This window comes from Peromyscus californicus, unplaced genomic scaffold (genome assembly GCF_007827085.1).
Source record: "Peromyscus californicus insignis strain IS unplaced genomic scaffold, ASM782708v3 Scaffold_4__1_contigs__length_199733344, whole genome shotgun sequence".
In the NCBI taxonomy this organism is placed as follows: domain Eukaryota; kingdom Metazoa; phylum Chordata; class Mammalia; order Rodentia; family Cricetidae; genus Peromyscus; species Peromyscus californicus.
The window spans coordinates 6,442,855-6,463,126 of NW_026294562.1; the positions used below are offsets into that span (position 1 = coordinate 6,442,855).

Below are 20,272 nucleotides of genomic sequence, written 5' to 3' on the forward strand. Positions count from 1 at the left end.
GGACTCCAAAAATGTCCTCTGTAGGCTCATGTGTCCGATGCTTAGACTCCACGTGGTGACTATTTTAGGAGGTTCTGGAATCTTTAGGGCAGTGCTTCCCAGCCTTCCTAATGCTACGACCCTTTAATACGGTCCCTCATGCTGTGGTGACCCCAACCATAACATTATTTTCGTTGCTGCTTCATAACTGTAATTTTGCTACTGTTATGAATTGTAATGCAAACATCTGTGTTTTCTGATGGTCTTAGGTGACCCCTGTAAAAGGGTTGTCTGATCCCCAAAGGGGTCAAGACCTACAGGTTAAGAGCCACTTCTTTAGGAGATGGGCCTGGCTTCAGAAAATAGGTCACTGGGAGTATGTTTGGAGGTTACACCTGGGTCTGTTTCCTCCTCACCCCCTCCTTCCCACCACCATGATGTTTCAGCTCAGGGCCCTGAGACCATGGACTGAACTCTCTGAGACTGTGAGCCCACATGAGCCTTTCCTCTTTTAAGTCATTCTCTGTGGTAGCTGTGTGAGAATGATGACAGACAAGAGCTGATGCCCTCCCGACAGTGGAGCCCAGTCTGTCTTGCCCACAGCTGTTTCCTGTGGAGAACACAGTGCCTGTCACACACTTGAAGATTATAGAGGAAGACAATAGCTCATCTAAAAGATAAACTGTCAACTGTGTGACTTCAAAATGAATGATGGTGTCACTGAATAGAAAGAAGCAAGGCATCTTGGCCATTCCTCCCCACCCCAACTCAGAAGCCCCAAATGTCCTTGACTCCAGGTCCACTTTGGCTTCCTCCTAACTGATGCACAGCTGAGGAGTCACTGATTTTGGGGTCAGTCAAGTAAAATCAAGGAAGAAAAATGATCTCAAACTTCCTGGACTTGTACATTGTGGTGGCAGAAGACTGTAGCAAAGATTAGCTTCTGAAGGGCAAAGACTGGCAGCTTGTGCCATAGGCTTAGTTTAAACATACTGTCCTACAATAGCCTAGGCATTCCTATTTCCTGAAGTATGCTCAAAGAAATAAAAAGGCTGTGTCTTGTTTGGAGTGTTTTTATTTTAGACATAAAAAAGAATGTATGTATGTCTGTGTGTGTGTGTGTGTGTGTGTGTGATACACACACGCACGCATGTGGGAGCATGGGCAACTGTCTGACTGTTTCCCCTCCCTTTAGTTCTAATTCTAATATGCAGCTCAGAGGACGCAAAAGGCATTCTGCAAGCTGCAGAGAACCTGGAACTCAACACTGGAGAATTCGTTTTCATCCTTTTGCAGCAGCTGGAGGTAGGGGTCTATCTACGGGTCAGTGGCTCTGTAGTGAGAAGGGCCAGGCAACAGGATGTGTATGGGAACCAGATGCTCAGTACAGCTCTAGTAGCTCAGTACTCTTGAAAGTTTATCTTAACACCAGGGCTGAGGGCCTGGGGGTACAGCTTAGTTAGTGGTGCTTGACACACAGATGTGAGTGTCACCTTGGTCCTCAGAACCCACTTTAAAAGGCTTGGTGGCCCACATTTGTAATCCCTGTTCTGGGGAGGTGAGGAATAGATTGCTTCCTAGGACTTTATTACTACCCAACCTAGCCTGGTTGGTGAGCTTCAGGCCTGTGAAAGACCCTGCTCAAAAATATAAGAGGATGGCATCGAAAACAACACTCAAGGTTGACCTCTGGCCTCCGCACATACACACAGGTGCACATGCACTTGCACACACAAACATACACGCATGCACACATGCATCACATCAGCATGAATGTATACACACACACACACACACACACACACACACACACACACACATTAAAGTAGATCAAGACTGAACTGAAAGCATTTACCCAGAGTTCTTCGCCACAGTTAGTGAGGGACTAGACTTGGGCTGGAATGAAGTTAGCTGGCTCCAGAGTCCAGCCTCTGCCCTCCAGGTGAGCACACACCAGCCAAACTCTCATTTCTGCCAGGTACATAAGCCTGTCTGAAGGATTGCAAGTGGCTCTCATTTCTCTTCTTCCATAGATTTCCCCATGTCCCTGTTGAACCTAACAAAGGCCTGCAGAGGCCATCGCATGGGCCGGGTGAGGCAGTTCTCAGGTGGTTTGGTTCTTTGATTAATGGTGGACGAAGCTAAAGAACCACACACTTTCCACACTACTGTTAGATATTTGACCTGTGCTGCTGCAAGGCAGACGTGGTTATCCTTCCAACTTTTAAAACCAAGACTTAGGTAAGGCGAGTGGGATGCCTCATCTGTGATCTCAATGCTCCCAAGTGGCACTGCTACTGTTTCAGACTGAGTCTTTGTTTGTTTGTTAGCTTCTTTTACAGAATAAGAAGTGGAGGCCCAGTGAAGTAAAACTAGCTTACTCCATGCTGCACAGCTACCACAAGAGTATTCTAGCTCTCAGTGTCTGCACATACTACACTAAAGACATCTAGAAGGACCATTTGCCTTTCTTTGGCTGTGTGACCACAGTGTAGTTTCCAGTAGGTTTTGCTTTCTAAAATGAGCTTTTTTATGTAATCAGAAGGAACTAAAATGGGCAAAGTGGATATAGAGAGGGATAATAATGACCATATTTCTCTTCCTTTGTCAGGAAGTATTAGATGGCAAAATTGCCTCTGATTTTGTTGCTTGGCAGCTGGAAATCTCTCTCTCTCTACTTTCCAGGGTATCCTCCTTCCTCCTCGTTATCACTACCCCCTTTCTTTTCTTTCCCCTCATCTCTACTTGCAAAAAGATGATGAAAGGAGAGGATGGGGCAATCCTTGGGATTTTCAGAGAATCCCTTCCAACCCTTCTTTCTTCCTCGTAAAACTCTGATGGTCAATTCCAACTGCTTTAGAGTATAGGAAGAACAGAATGTAAAATATACCATGAAGTATCTATATAATTGAGTTCATCCTGCGTCTTAAAACAATGCACAAAACCGTTAGGTTTATGTTGCAAAAAAATCAATCTGCAGATCAACAGTGTAGTGTAATATCAGTTATGTAAAATATGTATATTTTATGTATACACACACATACACAAGCACGTGTGTTTCTGTCCTTGCTTATACTAGGGAATTTGGGATACACGCAGTGAGTGAGTGGTATGCATTTGTCAGAGTAGTGATAATAATATAGATGATAGCCATGGTAATCAACACTGAAACCACAAGGCAAATGGAGACCAGACGGTCCTAAATGTGTTCAGCTTGGCAATCTTTGCTGTTACATAAGCTTTCGTCCCTTAGCTGCTTGGTGCCCACCATGTTCTTCCTTCTTTACCCTTTGGCTTCCTTCCTGCTGCTTGTGTGCTCGCTAGCAAATTTGGACCCAGTATTGCAGAACCTTCTGGAATTACTGTATTTCCAAGAATTAGCCTACAACAATTAAAGTTCTGCACTGTCATGAATGTAGTTGGACTCCATGGGTCATTTCCTACAACATGGTGAAATTTACTTTGTTATTTTTCAGGACAGTTTTTGGAAAGAAGTACTGACAAATGGCTCGGTGACAGGCTTCCCCAAAGTCTATGAGTCAGTGTTTCTCATCGCCCCCAGCTCCTATGGAGAAGGCCCTGGCGATGATGACTTCCGGAAACAAGTCTACCAAAGGCTGAGGAGCCCACCCTTCCAAAGCTCCATTGCCTCCGAGGAGCAGGTCTGGTGTGGTTTTTGCCCAGTTGCTTTTGCATTTATCTTTCTTATTTCTGCCTGCCCCCAACCCCAACCCCTACAACCCCTCACTATACACACCGTTGTCTTTCTTCCACAGCCTAAAGTAAACAGTGGTTTGGTGTTCTTTTGTGAAGTCCATACCCATGACCACAGAGGAGTCAGAGTTATCCGATGGAAAGCTACTGGCCTTTGCTATTTGCTATCTGTGCAGTCTTGGAGTGAATTACCTAATTTCCTCATAGCTGGCTTCCCTCAAACGCGAACTAGAATCATTAATGGCATCTACCTTCCAGACTGGCCCTGAGTATCCAACAATACACTATGTTGATGTAGCAGAAGAAATACCAGTGTGCCCTCAGGCTATCTGATTGCCTTTGTCAGCAGGACAACAGGACTAATAGCCAGGATGGAACAGTCAAACATGGAGCCAGCACAGTTCAGACAGGCTCTGTCAGGACAGTCATGAGAAGGGTATCAGCCAGCAGGAATATGAGTCTATATAGAAGAACAACAACATGGGAAATGTTTTATAGAGAATGTTGGCAAGAGAGGAAGCTACTTCCACTCTGGGGTCATGCTGAGACACTGAAGACAGGGCTTGATGAGGAATGAGGGTTAGACTGTGTATCCTACCAGGGTGAGAAGACACTTATTTCTAGGTACTGCTCTGTTCCTGCTGCTGTGGGGGAAAGGCACCTAGGACTGAATAGGCACTTACACTTTTGTTGATTAAATGAGCAGGTATTGAAGACCGACTATGGACATCTGGCTTGTAATAGTTTACCTATTCTCCCTCATCTAGTGCTACAAATGTTTCATGAGTCATTTTATCTCCATATTACAAATAAGTGAGCTGAGGTCTGGAGAGGATACAGATCTCGCCTCTACTTACAGCCAGAAAATGGCAGACATTCTAGCTTCTGAATATTTCACTTAAGGCACACACCCCCTCCTAAAGAATAGCTGATAGCATCTGAAGCTGGTCTTGGTCTGAGCATGTGATCCAATTGGACAACTGGGGCACAAGGAAAGGCAAAGACTTGGATAGCTAGGCTTGATATCCACCGGGCATGGGCATGAGGTATCCCCTGCCCCTCTCAGTTAGGCTGGTCCTGTGCTCAGGTGATAGAGAATGATTTCTTCTAGTTAGGTGGTGGAAGCCCGGTGTATGAACACCATGTTTGCTTCTCTCGTTGAAGGTGAGCCCTTTCTCTGCCTACCTCCACGATGCCCTCTTACTCTATGCTCAGACTGTGGAGGAGATGATCAAGGCTGAGAAAGACTTCTGGGATGGGCGGCAGCTGATTAGCACCCTAAGGGCTGGCCAGATCACACTGCAGGGTAAGGCGGTCTCTGAGCTCAGGCTTCTTAACCTCATCCCTGTGGACTTGGAGATGCTGCCATGCATCATCGGCTTCCTGAAAGTCCCACCTTGCTCTGCTACAGAATCTTTATCATCTCAACAAGATTCCAGTCTTCCACAGGGTACACGGGCTGAAAGCCTGCTGACTGCTCTGACTTTCCCCAACCAGGGGAAGAGGCTTCTGAGCATTTTATCCTCTTCTCCTGGGCACTCTTTCTCACAGCTTCTTCTATTAATACCCTCCTCAGGAGACTTTGCCTGTACAACATGTCTAAATAGCAAGGCAGTGTAACATTCCAGGAAGAAAGGGGCACCAGGCCCCATAGCCCTGAGTTGCATTCCAACTCGGCCTCCCTTGGCTCTGGAAGGCAGAATTGGGACCCTGGGATAGGACTGAGATTCTCCTTTTCTGAGACCTGATGTGTGTGGTCACCAAGATCACAGAGCCAGGCACATACTTCATAAATGACAATATTGTGTCCTGTCTGCAGTGGAACCTGACGTCAGGGCATGGCTGCTGGTTTGGGGCATAGGATAGGCGTTCCCTTTTCTGAAGTCTCTCCTTGATAAATGGAGTTTTATCAGGACAGCAAGACTGCTGGGTGGAACTGAGCACACCAAAGCTTCGGTGTCTACCAGAGTCAAAAGGAAGGGCCCAGAGAGAAGGAACCTGTGTCTCGGGGATGTTTACAGGGAGTAACCAGCATGGCAAGGACCAGAGAGGCTGCTGTCTGTCTTTCATGCCCATCCAGCTACTGTCCTAGGGACATTCAGCTTCCAGTCACTATATGTTCTGAATCCATAGGAAGTGGCTTTATATGAAATGCATGCAAGATGGCTTCATTTATTCCCTCAACACTGGATGAGCCTCCCGATTTGGAGCTAAAGAGATAGTTTGCCTTCCCACTGTGACTCTACTTCTGAGTCACCTTCTGCCCCTCAGTGTACATGTTGACCCTAGCTCAGATTCTGTCAAATGGCCGAACCTGCCATCCATGTCTGGTGGGGAGTGGGTATGCCAATCAGAGCTGGTACGGGCTGCTGTTTTCAGCCGTGAGTGTCACTTTGTCCTTACCTGGTATAATCTCTCTTTCCAGGAATCACTGGCCCTGTGCTTTTGGACTCGCAGGGGAAAAGGCACCTGGACTACTCAGTCTATGCTCTACAGAAATCTGGAAACAAGTCCGTTTTTCTTCCTTTTCTTCTTTATGACAGTTTTCAGAAAGTGATCAGGTATTGGTGGTCACTTCTGTAAGATTGATCATGCTGTAAGAAGAACCTGGGGTGGGGGGACCAGAGCTTTGGAATCCATTTCTAGAGTATTCCACTAAACAGTCTGTTCACTACAGTATGTCCAACCAGTGGCCTGTGGGCTGCATATGTTTCAGGATAGCTATTGTTCGGCTGGAAACTCCAGCTCACTCTTGCTTGATCTGGAAAACTCTATTCCTCTCTCTCAAACCGGGCCCTCTCAGAGAATTTCCGAGAAAGAAAAGGCACCAAAAAGCCCAGATACCCATTGTTGGCGGCTGTGGCAGCTCCTCCCCTGAAGTTGCCAGCAGCCCAAGTCCCTGCCCAAAGTGCTCAGCTTTTGACCATACTTGGGCACAAACCCAGCTCGTGGCGGACACATCATCACCCCTCGCCTACAGGCTATATAAGCTCCCGGCTTTAGTTCAGGCACGTGGATTCTCCTGCCTCCATCTCTGGGGCTGGAGAGCTCACCCAGGAGTTTCTTTGCTCAAATAAACCTGTTCTTTTGCTTTTTAATTCAGCTTAATCTGGCTTACTGTGTCAGCCAAGACACCTATTGTCATGATACAGAAAACCTCTTAGTTATGAATGCAGCCCAATATAATACTGTAAATGCACATAAAACATGAGGCATTTTTTGATATATATGTACACACATACACACACACACAAAATCAATCAATCAATTCTTTGTTTTTGTTTGTGTTTTTCTGGACATGGTCTCTCTGTGTAGCCCTGGCTATCCTGGAACTAGCTCTGTAGACCAGACTGGCCTCAAACTCACAGAGATTCACCTGCCTCTCTCTCCTGAGTGCTGGGATTAAAGGTGTGCGCCACCACCATCCAGTCAAAATCAGTTCTTGGGAATGAACTTTGTAGACAGCAACATCCTGCTACGATGTCAGAGCTTCTGAACTCACAAAGATCAACTTTGGGGCTTTAAGGTGGTTTTGCCCAGATTGTGGGTACGGACTTTTCCAGGTCCCAGGGGAGAACACAGAAACGCAGTACCCCAACTGTAACTCCATAGGGGCTTTGCCTCCTTTGACGCCCCAGCTGAATCCCATTCCCAGTGTGTTCAGAAGAAGTCTTGAGCCCCCAAGGCAGTGAATCATGGGGTCACCTACAAGCCCAAGCTCACATTCAGTAAATGCACTCACCTATAAATCTGCCTCCCTGAGACTCACATGGACATCAGGGCCCTGTGCTGTTCTGGGCTCCCAGTACCAGGAACTCCTATAAAAATCCATTGTATTGTTTTCTCAGCTACAAACCAATGAGGAAATGAAAAGGAATGCTAGTGCTTAATTCAATGTCTACCTGTCTACTGCCACCAGCCCAGATTCCATGTGAGACATTTCCCCTCCCTTATTCTTTGAGAAAAGTTAAGGTCCAGAATAGGCCAGCACAGAAACAAAGTAACGGTAACAAACCAAATCCTCAGTTTGGTAGGAAGGGGTGCATTCCATGCAAGGAGCAACATTTGGTCTGTGACCTATCAAAATACTTGCTATGCCAAGCTCGACTGACACTTGTAGCATTGGCTCATGACCTTTTAGTCAAAAGAGACATGGTTTAAGTTACAAGATGTGGAAGATATTCTACCTGGAAAAAAAGAGAAGACATTGCTTTCCCTGAATTACATGGCTGGAGGCTAGATGTGAAGTTTGAAGAGCCTAAGGGAAGTAGAAAAACACAGTCAGGCCACCAGAGGATTGAATTAGTGACCAGAGCCCGTTTGCCTTGTTGTTGTTGTTTGTTTACATTTACTCCTCTCTGGGCATGCATGCATGAGGGACATGTTCATATGCATGCATGCATGAGGGACATGTTCATGCCATGGCATGAATGTGTAGCTACAAGGACAATTTTGGGGAGTTGGTTCTGTCCTTTCATTGTGAGAGTCCCAGGGATTCAACTGGGTCACTAGGCTTCACAGCCAAGGGCCTTCACCCATTGAGATATCTCTCTAGCCCCCGTTTTTTGTTTTTTTTTTTTTTTTAATGTATGGCTCCATTGCTCTTGTTGTATATGAGGTGAAGACAAGTAGAATTAAGTGCACTGAACACGGACCTTTGTCTTTTCTGCTTTAAAGACCCCAGAGGAATGTCTCTAACATCTCTTGGCTCCGTGGCTCCCTTCCTGAAGACAGACCTAGCTGTGGAGTTCATAACAAGCTTTGCAAAACTGAGCCTTCTCCTGTAGCAGGTGAGCACGCAGCTCTGAGAAGGTAGCAGGGACGGCCTCTCAACAGCACTGTCGTTAGGGCCAGAAAGCCTTTCTGTGTGAGACGGTCCTGTGGTTTTAGACAATGAGAAGTAGCAACCCTCTAGCTAGATGGAACTGAGAGTGTTTTCAGACACCGTCAGTATCACCCGGGGCACCCCTGGCCACTTTCCCTGTTTAGAGCCAGCACTGTAAGGAACCTCTTGAGACTTGAGTCCTAGAACTCTGTTCAAGGAGGTAGAAGTAGTCTGGGCAGGAGGATGTGGCTGAATTACCACAGTTAGGAGCCTGGTTTTGAGTTAGATAGGCTGTGCCTGGAGAACAACACTATGAGAATGCATAGTAGTGTTCAACAGAAGTGTTGGGAGTCATTGCTATGTTCTTACTATAGAAGTTTCTATCAACAAAAAATGAGGTGACTATATCTATGAAATTATCTTTAAAATGTCTATGAAATTCTTGCCACGGTAGCTGGGTTGGGTTGGGTTGGGTTGGGGCTGGGGCTAGCATAGTAGGATCCCAGCAGAGCCAAGTCTGAATGGCTTCAGCATGTCACAAACTTATACCACATCTGGACAGTCTTGGAGACACCTGCTTGGCAGGAACGTGCTTACCTCTGCTCATAGGTGGGCCTGAGTAAGATTGTGTCCACCTCCAGGTATGACCACACCTGTTGAGATTCTCACAGCCACGCTTCTGGCTCTTGCCACAGTAGCTGCCATTGTAGGTCTGGTGTTACGGATGCTGAGAGGAGAAGTGCAGAGCCATCATGGAAACACCTTGTGGCAGATCCATTATGACAGCATCACTGTTCTGCCCCAGCGCAAGGTGAGGCCACACACTTTTCTGGGGACTTGCAAAGGGACAGTCCCTAGGAACTCATGAGAGCAAGGGGGCGACTCTGATGAAGTGAGCACTCAGAAGAATCTTAAGACCTGAGTTAAGTTTCTAGGCTACATTTATCTGAGAACACTACCCTGCCTCCCAAAAACTCAAATTTTTTTAACATTAAACATTTTTGTTTATATCATACATCTATACAGTGTATCCATGCCTCCATTCCCTCCTTCTCTCTCCCAAAACATCTTCATTTCTCTCCCAACTTCATGCCCCCCAACACTAAGTCCATATGCGAATGTGTGTGGGGTCATGGGGAGCCTACTGGTGGCCACCTTTTCCACTCCAAGAGTGACTCTCTCTTTCTTCCTCAGCAGCCAAAGCTTCCAAGAGCTCCTCTGTGCTCCATATTGGATTTTTTAACTGGCTTGATCTCGTGTTGGGCTTGTGCTGGTAACCATGGTGTCTGTGAGTTCGCCAAGGCCAACCTTCCACTCATCCAGCCCTTACATTCTTTCAGCCCCCTCTTCCACAATGTTCCCTGAGCCTTGGGAGGGGAGGTTGATGTGTGCTTCCATTTGTGACTGAGTCTCAGCTTTGGACTCTTTGGAAATGACTGGCAGCCCTCTAATGCTCAACTCTTCTGTGGGGGTTCCTGTGGAGCATCTGGTCCTGTCCAAAACAGTAACCCCTTTAACTGCCAATGAGTGCTACAATCAGTTCATTTGCATAAAATCATAGCAGTCTACTCTCCAGGGTCGCCCAGGCACAGTTCAGGCCTTCGGGATGCCCCAGAGAGAGGCAAAGGGAGGTCTCCGTGGTAAGGTGGAAGCCTCAGAATGGAGAGTCACTTGAAGGCTTCTGAGAGGAGGTGCCATTTAGGAAGAGTGAATCGCCAACATTGACAAGGACAGAAGTCACACAGAACGTGTCAGGCTATCAGAATATTAGAACGTGTCTTGCTGAAGGCTGGAAAGATTGGTACCAAGTCTGGGAGATTTCGGTGTCCTGAAACCAAGAGATGGGCTTCTATTAGTCAGTTACTTCTGACTAATGTCCCCAGGGATTGGAGTCTCCTCTTCCCTCTCTACACACAGAGCTTAATCTGATTTGCTCGGTTTTGTGTATTAGGGTGCCGTTAATAGTCACTTTAAACAGGAGTAGGCTCCTATGCTCTGAAGATGGAAGAAGTGCTGGAAACATTAAACATAGAGGTAACCCAGCCTCACTCGGGAAAACAGCTCCATCCCCACTTCTACAACAGGCAGTCTGGCCTTACAGCCTGTGCTCCCCCTGGTAGTGCTGAGGCCAAGAGGGAGGCATGCAGCAAGTAGATGCGTTTTGGATCAGAAAGATCAGAGTTCAAGGCCTGGCTTTCCCAGGTATTGACTATGTAACCTCATAATTCACCCTCTTTATCTACAAAATATAGCATCCTGTGGGTACTAGGCCATGCTGCTGAGATCAACCAGGCTATGTCTTGTTTTCCAGCTGTCCCAACGAGGCACGCCTGTGTCAAGATACAACGTTAGTAATGCGTCTACTGTGAATATTTCTGCAGATTGCAGCTCCTTTCCCAAGAGCCAACAGGGTGAAGAGATGTTTTATGCCCCTGTGGGGCTTTACCAGGTACTCATGTGCATATGAGTGTCGATGTGGATTTCTGTCCCATTCTCCATTTGAATTTGGTCAGGCCAGGCTTTATGAATACAAGGACATTCTCCAAGCAAAATCCTGGGTGGTTTTGTGTCTCTAGATTGGTGTTTCTCTAACTTTGAGAACTGAAACACAGTAAATTTTTAAAAAATATACAAAAGTATGCACCAATACTATGTCTTACTTTAAAAAGAACTTAAGACATGTTTCTAAAGTGAAGATTTGGGTCAGCAGGACAGAGGCTGAGATTCTGCATTTGCCACAAGCTCCCCTGTGATTCCTACACAAGGAACTCAATCAGACTTAGAACCCCCAGTAGAACCTTCTGTGGTGATGGCAATATCCCAACGCTACTGTAGCCCCTAGCTACAGGTGACAGAATACTAGTGTCTCCAAGGGAGCTGAGCATTAAAGGTAATTAAATTTAAATAACTAAGGCACTGTGGCGATCACTCAGCCAGGAAAGCTCTCACTGTGTAAGTGCATGGACCTGAGTTTCAATCTCCAGCACCCAAATCCAACAGCAACCGGGAGCCGCGGCAGCATGTGCCTGTGACCCCAGCGCTGGAGAGGTGAGACAGGCTTATTAACCAGCCAGTCCAGCTGAACCCAGGAGCTTCAGGTTCAGCAGGAGACCCAGTCTCAAAAGTAGGGCGGACACCGACAGATGAGAACACCCAACATTGACACTGATAACATATGCGTGCCCAGCTACACATACACCATTTGAATAGTCCCTTGTGGTTAGTGGCAAACTTAGTAGGTAGCACAGTCTCAGAGTGTGGATTTCTTTATCCCGGGACTTTGATGACTCTGTGCTGGGTACTGACACATCTGCAGTGTAAAACTGGCAGCTGTTGAAGCACAGACATCACTTCCCCCATCCTTTCTCAGCCAGCCTGGAATGCCCCAGAGCACATGCTTAGTCACCCTTTAAAAGCTCAGCTCCCTTTGGGGAAAGTTAAATAGGTCCTGGGAAATGGAGGCAGAAAGTGCCAAGCAAAGCCATCAATGACCACTGCTCTAAAGTGTGGCTTCAGTTTCTGGCAGTGTCCTGTCCACTCTGTCTTCCTCATCCCAGCTGGAACCCTCTCACCCTTCAGGTTTCAGGACGGGCATCACTTCTTCCAAGAACCTTTTCCTCAGTCCCACAGGGGTCCCCTCTTCTGTAGGGGACCCCTACGTCTCCGTCCCAAATCCTTCACAGTTGCTTCTACCTTCGAAGAGGCAGACCTGGGATGATACTTAGCTGATCTGACTGAGCCTTGCCCTCCTTCATGTTTGTGGACTATATCCTTCCTTCTAATCAGCTCCTACCTCATTATTGCATGGTTTGCTACTTGGGGATTGAGTGACTCTAAAGGCAGACCCAGTAGGTAACAAAAGTAAGATCTGCCATTTCACAAAGCTTCATGTGCCAAGTGTTGTTTTAACTGATCCCATCCTTCCCCAAACCATAAAAGTATGGTGGTGGTGTCCCCTGACATGTAAGGGAAGAAAGAGAGGTTGGGAGAAATTAAACTGAACTGTCACCATGGGCTTGAACTAGGCACCTGACACTAGATTTAGGGTGTCAACTCACTATTTCCTTGAATGATAATGAGACATAGAAGAGAGAGTTAGTCTTGGAATCAGATATTCCGATCTGGCTGCACCACTACACATGTGCCACCCTGGACAAGCTACCCAACCTCAGTGATCCTATCCAGAACAGGGCCAACCACAGCTACCTTGCAGGGCTGTGTTGACAGTTGAAGGAGACCTTACTGCTGAACAGCTAGAGTCCTAGACCTACCACCATGTTACCAAGGGGGTTGACCGGGCAGAGAGGAGCTGGATGTTATCTCCCATACATGGCTTTCTTCTCAGTTTTCCCATTTCCCTTTCTCACCTTTTCCGAGTGGCAATGTTTCTGGCTCATCCTGAGTTAAGAACATTTGGGGCTAGAGAAATGACCAGTGGTTAAGAACACTGGTCGCTCTTCCAGAGAACCTGGGTTGGATTCCTAGCACACACATGACAGCTCACAACCACCTGTAACTCCCATCCCAGGGGATCTAATGCTCTCTTCTGTTCTCCTCAGACACTGCACACATGTGGTGCACAGATATACATGCAGGCAAAACACCTACGCATTTAAAATGCTAAAAGAGAAAAAAAAGAACTTTCTACTTTGTCTCTGATTCCAGGGAAATCGCGTGGCCCTCTGCCATATTGATGACAGAGCAGAAGCATGGCTTAAGGAGCCAACTGTGCTGCAGGAAGTCTGGCTGGTGAGGCTCCTCTCTGCCCAGCCCTCTGCTCCCACTGTGAGAAGTGGCCTCCCTCCCAAAGGTTCAATGGTGAAAGGGTGTTTCTCCAGCTTGATGTACTACTTCAGAGTACATCCTCAGAGATTACTCCTTCTCTGCTGCGGGGGCTTGGACCTCAGACTCTCGGCCTTAGACAGGAACATGAGGTCTGGCTCCCTCCTACCTCTACCTGCCCCCTTAACTTTTCCTGGCCTTGATTCAGCCCTTCATCCCCTGACTGTGATGATTGTCTGCTTCCTTTTGAACTTGGATCTCGGGGAGGGTTTGAAGCTTTGCCAGTGACCCAGTGTCACATGCTGGCATTCACAGCCACGACCGGGGAAGCAGTGCAGGGTCCACCTGGGAGAATGAGGTGTAATTACTAGCCACGGCTTGGATTGGCCTTTGATAACCCCCTGGTTTGTTGCCGGACTCCCTGGGTTTACCTCCTGGCTGTGCCATTTGTCAGTTGTATCTCCTTCAACAGGCTGCTTCACCTTTTGGGCATCTGTTCCTCCACCTGTAAAATGGAAGGAGTTCTTCTCTCCTAGCACCTTGGCAGTTAACTGAAAGTAGACGAAGCACACAGTATGATCACTATGCAAGGCACTCTCCATACATAATGATATTGCCACCATTATTTCCAGATGTGTGAATTAAAGCACGAAAACATCGTCCCCTTCTTTGGCGTTTGCACAGAACCACCTAACATCTGCATTGTCACCCAGTATTGCAAAAAAGGAAGTCTCAAGGTAAGCAAAAATATTAAGTCTTATGTTGGGCTTCATTAGACGGTGAGTGGGAAACCTTATCCATCTCCCTCCCATTCATCCATGCATGGTTCCTTTTTAGTCTCTTTGAAAGTCCTGAATTATCTTAGCCTTCTTCCCGGGGTCAAAGTAGTGTGACTCCGCCAACTATTGGTTTCCTTTGCTCTGGGTGGAAACTGTATGAATTTGATTTGTTATATAATGTCACCCCTCTTCTTGAATCCCACCCCTCCTCTGGCACATGGCCATCAGTTTTCTGTCAGGGAAAAGATGTGTTGGTAGAATTCAAGACTGTATCCTTTCTCCGCACTGAGAAGACTATGCCATCTTCTGTGAAGATTTCCACTTACATGTCCCATGTTCCTCCTTACATTAGTTCCTGCTGAAAGGACATGAGCTATATCATCTTTTGTCCTGCTCCATGTCAGAAGCATTGATCACTGTGTGTCAGCTTAAGTCTGGGTGATATTGGAATAACTGTGTTTTCTAGGATGTTTTGAGAAACTCCGATTATGAGATGGACTGGATATTCAAGCTCTCATTTGCATATGACATAGTCAATGTGAGTACAACAGAAACTAACTTAAAGAATATATATCATAGCATTTTTGAGTTTTCCTCCATATTGAGTTAAATCATTGCTGATTCTCTTTAAATCTCATTTAAATGGAATGACTACAGGTTTAAACTTGATCACTTCAATCAGATGTTCCATGATCTTTTCATTCTCTAATCACATGTCAATATGGAGGGAGAAAAGTGCTTTAAACCAAAGATGGAATGAATACCAGGCTTGCCCAATCAGGAAAGAGCAGGGCATTTAGACTTTGGCAAGAACTTCTTGTCCCAGAGAGAATTCAATCACCAGACCACAAGTTGAGCTGAGGAAGATATGCCTGTCTTCTCTTTAGCTCTTGAGTCCTTCCCAAGAACCTGGGGATCAGTACTACAAATGTGGGCTAAAGGTGTAAATATTAGAGGGTGTGAAAAGCATAGCTTTTATTTGGGGCACAAGGGGCTATGACGGCTGTAGTTGAGAGGAGAATGATAATAACTGTAACAGCACACACACATTTCCCATACCACATGATGTAGCATGAAGAACTAGAGATTTCTGCTATGCTTTATAAAAGGGAGGAATCCAGTCTCCCATATAGGTTCCCACCAGGGTCTGGCAAGGACCATTCAGAGGAGGGTAGAGAGAGATCCATTTCTTCCATGGAGGTAGGGAGTCTGCAGAGAGTGAGTGGCTAGATCCAAAAGCCCAGATAACTCATAGTAGGTGTACAGATGGTGATGAGGGATGAGGAAGGCAGGTGTGTAGTTGAAAAGATGAGCTATGGAGTGTGCCACATTCAGTAGACATGATCCAGCAACTGGAGGCTGCCTCCTCAAGCAGGACTAGGATGTGGCTGTCCTTGGTTTGCTGTGTACACTTCTGCCACTTAAAAGAACCAAGAAAAGCACCTGGCATTTTGATGTCTAGTTTCTTGAGTTCTTTATATATTTTGGAGATCAGCCCTCTGTCAGATGTGGGGTTGGTGAAGATCTTTTCCCATTCTGTAGGCTGCCTTTTTATCTTATTGACCATGTCCTTTGCCTTACAGAAGCTTCTCAATTTCAGGAGGTCCCATTTATTGTTGTATCAGTGTCTGTGCTACTGGTGTTATATTTAAGAGGTAGCCTGTGCCCATGTGTTCAAGGCTACTTCCCACTTTCTCTTCTATCAGGTTCAGTGTAACCGGATTTATGTTGAGGTCTTTGATTCATTTGGACTTGAGTTTTGTGCAGGGCTTTAGACACAGATCTATTTGGAGCCTACATGGGACTAAACTAGGCCCTCTGAATGTGGGTGACAGTTGTGTGGCTTGATCTGTTTGTGGGGCCCCTGCCAGAGAGACCAGGACTTATCCCGGGTACAAGAGTGAGTTTTTTTAGAGTCCATTCTCTATGGTGGGATGCCTTGCTCAGCCTTGATCCAGGGAGGAGGGACTTGGTCCTGCTCCAACTTGGTATGCCAGCCTGTGTTGACTACCCAAGGAAGGCCTTACCCCCTATGAGGAGTGAATGGGGGATGGAGTGGGTGAAGGGGGGAGCAGAAGAAGGGGAGGGAGTGGTAACTGTGGTTGGGATGTAAAATGAAAAAAAATTAAATAAAATAAGATGTAAAGAAAAGAAAAGAAAAGCACCTGGAAGTAAATCCTAAAGAGGAAGGTATTTCAACTTACCCGTGGTAGAAACTGTCAGAGCAACCTCCAGCCAGCATTCAGTCATCAATAAACAAACTCCTTAGAGGACACCCTGCTGGGCATTGGAAGGGCCACAAGCATGAAAGCTAAGCCCTGTCCTTCCTGAAGCTTGGGACACTGACTCACTGAATGACCTTGCTAATCTATTCCTCTCTGTGTTTTCTTGTAAGGGGACTGCCTGTTGGTCTGGTTGGCTTCAAAACCTTCCCTTTCTCAAAGGTTTCACTGCCCTTTATTCCTAAGGAACCAGGTTGGTCTAGTGAGACTCTGGCTCCCAGGATCTGGTGGAAAGCTGGTATTCTGTTGCCAAGCAAGGTAGACAAACATTGTCTTCTTCATGATTATGTCTCCAAGGGCAATCCCGGAAAACTACTGTTATTATGGCCATAAACCTTGAATGAGTGTCTGTTATAGGTTTATTTTACAATGTTATATGATATTTTGTTTGTGTTCTGACAAATAAAGCTTGCCTGAAAGGTCAGAGAAGCAGAGCAGCCAGCCACTAGAGAGGCTTCCTACCTCTAGAAAATCTCAGACAGACTTTTGACTGTCATATACCAATCATAAAACACAAGTCTTCTCCGGGCGTGTATTTGCCAGCATTTCCTCTATATCGGGGAGCAGGGAGAGAATGAGCAGAACTAAAGGGTTGAGTCTTTACTCTGGATCCGATTGTAGTCTGAGCATGGAAGGTATAGAGGAACGAGGCTCATTTCCTGCCCCCGCAGGAACTGGATCAGTGGGTGATCCTTGCAAAAGGCTTTGGAAAACACAACAAAGTCCACAAGACTTAAAGCTGGTCCTTCATTTCTAGCTAGAAGAAGCATCGATGAAGTCTGAGGATGAGGGACCGTTTGACATAGAAATTGGCTTAGAGATTTAGACTTTGACTCTATCACATACTCAGAAATAAAGACAATATCAAAAGCCATCTCTGAAATTGATTTGAGAGCTGAAGTATATAAAGTGCTTAGCTCTGCAGCTACCCCATAACAGATATGCAATAAATGTTAATCTTTAGTACTAACATAATTATTAGTACTCTCATTATAACTCTAGTATGGGTATTAAAAACTACACTCTCATTGAAATCTCTCAAGAATTCTGTGGAATAATCCTGCTTTGTCTGAATATGGCACCTCAGGGTACAAGTGCTAACAGTGAATACTGGTAGTCCAACTTGAGATATGTCTCAATTATGAAAGAAATTCACATGCAATTTGAAGTCTTAGTGAACAAAAAAATCCCACAGATGTTTTTTTGTTGGTTGTATTTTGGTAAAAGATACCAAATTAAATCCACAATATTGTTAACATTATTCTCACTCGTTTAGCTTTTCTTAAGATGGCTGCTGAGAAATTAAAGACACACATGTGATTAGCATTATGTTTTGGTCAGGTGGTGATCTTACCAATTACCCATTAGTAGTAGTAATGACTCCATTTTCAATAGGAAATAAAGCGAGGCCTAGTGAGGTGAAGTCACCAGCTCAACTGGTAAGCGTCAGATTGGGAGTGTGGATAGTTTGTCTTTAGAGGCTGCGCTTTCTCTCATGCTTCCTGCTAAGCACCAGTGAACACACACCCGAGAGTCAGACGTAAGAGCCCTGGGGGACCTTCCAGAAATTTCCAGTAGAGCAAGTAGTACAAGTCATGGTCGGGCGGTAGTGCCTACGTGAATCATGGACACACTCGTAGTTCTGTTTGTTCTCTGACGCTATGCCTTATCATACCATTAGGAAGAAAAATGAAAACAAAAGCATGCACGCCACCTTGTGGAGAGGGCTGTGTTCCCAGAACCCCACCATCCCTAAGCATGTTGATTTTAGACATGCAATGAGCTCCATTAAAGTCCGTGCCTTCTGCTGAGCACTTAAACTGCTGTTTCCTTATTGTGAGGCAAAGAATGAGAACCTGTGTGAAACTGACAAGTCCACTGCCTGGGGCTGGACCAGCAAGGGCAGAAGGAAAACCTTGTGTGTCTGCAAGGCCAGGGAGAGCTCTGGACTGGGCTCCGGTCTCAGCGGATTGCACACTTGGATCTTAGCCTGCTGATGTGAACTGGGGTTCAGTTTTGCCATCTCAACAAGTGTGCTGCCCGGATAAAGCGACCCTGTCTCCTGATACGGGGTGGGGCTAGTGATGGATCCACTCCCTCGGCCACTTCCCCGCTGCTGTCTGTGTTAGCCCACATTTCCAATGCAATACTGGCCCTAGGGTTCTGGCGGGAGCAAGAGGGGCGCATAGCCTGTCAGCACCACTTGAGATGGTATCTAAGAGGCTCAAAGCTCAGGGGTCCCAACCTTTAAGAATGGCTCCCTCAGTTCCTCCTTACTGTGCCACCCAGTGCCTCTGAGCCAGCCTGCCTCATCACCCCCTCCTTCTTAGCTGGCTCTGAGCCTAATGGGATCTTGTTTGCTCATGTGCAAGGGTGTTGGGAGGAATGTGGTCCCTCCTCCTCTTTCTCCCACTGACCTTAACAGCCAACCAGAGCTCTGGAAACAGAGAGTGGTGCTGAGGGACTACGCTGTGAAGGCTGTGAAGCCTGGGGTGGTACCAGCTCTGTACCGGCCTCATGTGAGCACTAAAACTGCTTTGTTCTTATTGTGAAGCAAAGAATGAGACTACTAACCTGCCTCAGAAAAGGCTAAATATGACGACATGTGTAATGCACGCTTAGTATGAGGTACTCATGAACGTTCATTGCTGTCTGGTTGCCCATCACAAATCAATCCCACAGTGTGAGGCTCCACAGAAGCCTGTGGCTAGCAGCCATTGTCTGTCTGCCTGTCACTGGCTTCTGTCCTCAGGGAGGGAGCTGGAGCTGGTCAAGGCCATGGTTGGAATCTGACCTCAGAGTGCCCAGCCTCCTGCTGCTACACTGCCTGGAGTGGTAACTTCTCTACCTCCCCCAACTCACCCGCAAGAAGAGGCCGCCATGATGATGCCACCCTCCTCTCTAGGATTGTTCAGGAGTGTTGCATGAGTTAGTTTAGGGCTTGTAGTCACACATGACAGTATTTACACCTGACAGTGTTCACACCTGACAGTGTTCACACCTGACAGTATTCACACCTGACAGTATTCACACCTGACAGTATTCACAGCCGACAGTGTTCACACCTGACAGTATTCACAGCCGACAGTGTTCACACCTGACAGTATTCACACCTGACAGTATTCACACCTGACAGTATTCACAGCCGACAGTGTTCACACCTGACAGTATTCACACCTGACAGTATTCACACCTGACAGTGTTCACACCTGACAGTATTCACACCTGACAGTATTCACACCTGACAGTATTCACAGCCGACAGTATTCACACCTGACAGTATTCACACCTGACAGTATTCACACCTGACAGTATTCACAGCCGACAGTTATCCTTAGGAGGAAAACCAGAATCCTATAGGTCCTTGAAAGAAACACTGTCCTTTGTTGTTCTCACTTTGACACCTGTTTCCTGAGGCAGGTGGGCGGGGCCCGGGATACCCAGGCCACCACAGGTTCACACGCTCTGTGCTGACCTTGGACCTGGACATACTGAGGCTGTTAGTTTTCTGACAGCTTATATTAAAATTCTAAAAATGGACAATTCAGAGATCCTGGCTGAAAATACCCAGAGCTTTCACAGCAGTACCAAACAAACAAACAAGCAAACAAACAAACAAGAAATTGGAAATGCTGAATACATGCTCTTTCAGTGCCTCCCCGGTGGTAAGGAAAACAGGACGAAGACATTAGATGCTTCCCCTTTGACCTGCATCTTGCAGCTCCAAGTCCGCCTTGGGAAATTACAGACAAATGCAAAGATCCATTTAACCAACCATGTCTCACGTATGATAGTTTTTTTCCCTTAAAAAGTTACTCCTTACTCCCACCTGTCTTCCTAAAATATTTCCTGTCTCAATCCCAGATGCTCTTTGAGCCCCTCCCTGCCTGTGGAAAGGCCCCAGTACTCTG

General features: G+C 46.4%; 1 protein-coding gene across 2 annotated transcripts in view; it reads left to right on the plus strand.

Annotated features, from left to right (window-relative positions):
* LOC128094770 (guanylate cyclase 2G-like) overlaps window positions 1–20,272 on the plus strand; it is a 42,873-nt gene that overhangs the window by 4,087 nt on the left and 18,514 nt on the right. For both annotated transcript variants that reach the window (XM_052713289.1, XM_052713288.1), the window contains exons 3-12: window positions 1,175–1,284; window positions 3,456–3,641; window positions 4,858–4,999; window positions 6,119–6,254; window positions 8,371–8,483; window positions 9,160–9,329; window positions 10,830–10,967; window positions 13,184–13,267; window positions 13,933–14,037; window positions 14,546–14,617. In XM_052713289.1, the coding sequence (XP_052569249.1) occupies window positions 1,175–1,284; window positions 3,456–3,641; window positions 4,858–4,999; window positions 6,119–6,254; window positions 8,371–8,483; window positions 9,160–9,329; window positions 10,830–10,967; window positions 13,184–13,267; window positions 13,933–14,037; window positions 14,546–14,617 (1,256 nt within the window). The remainder of the gene's footprint in view (window positions 1–1,174; window positions 1,285–3,455; window positions 3,642–4,857; window positions 5,000–6,118; window positions 6,255–8,370; window positions 8,484–9,159; window positions 9,330–10,829; window positions 10,968–13,183; window positions 13,268–13,932; window positions 14,038–14,545; window positions 14,618–20,272) is intronic.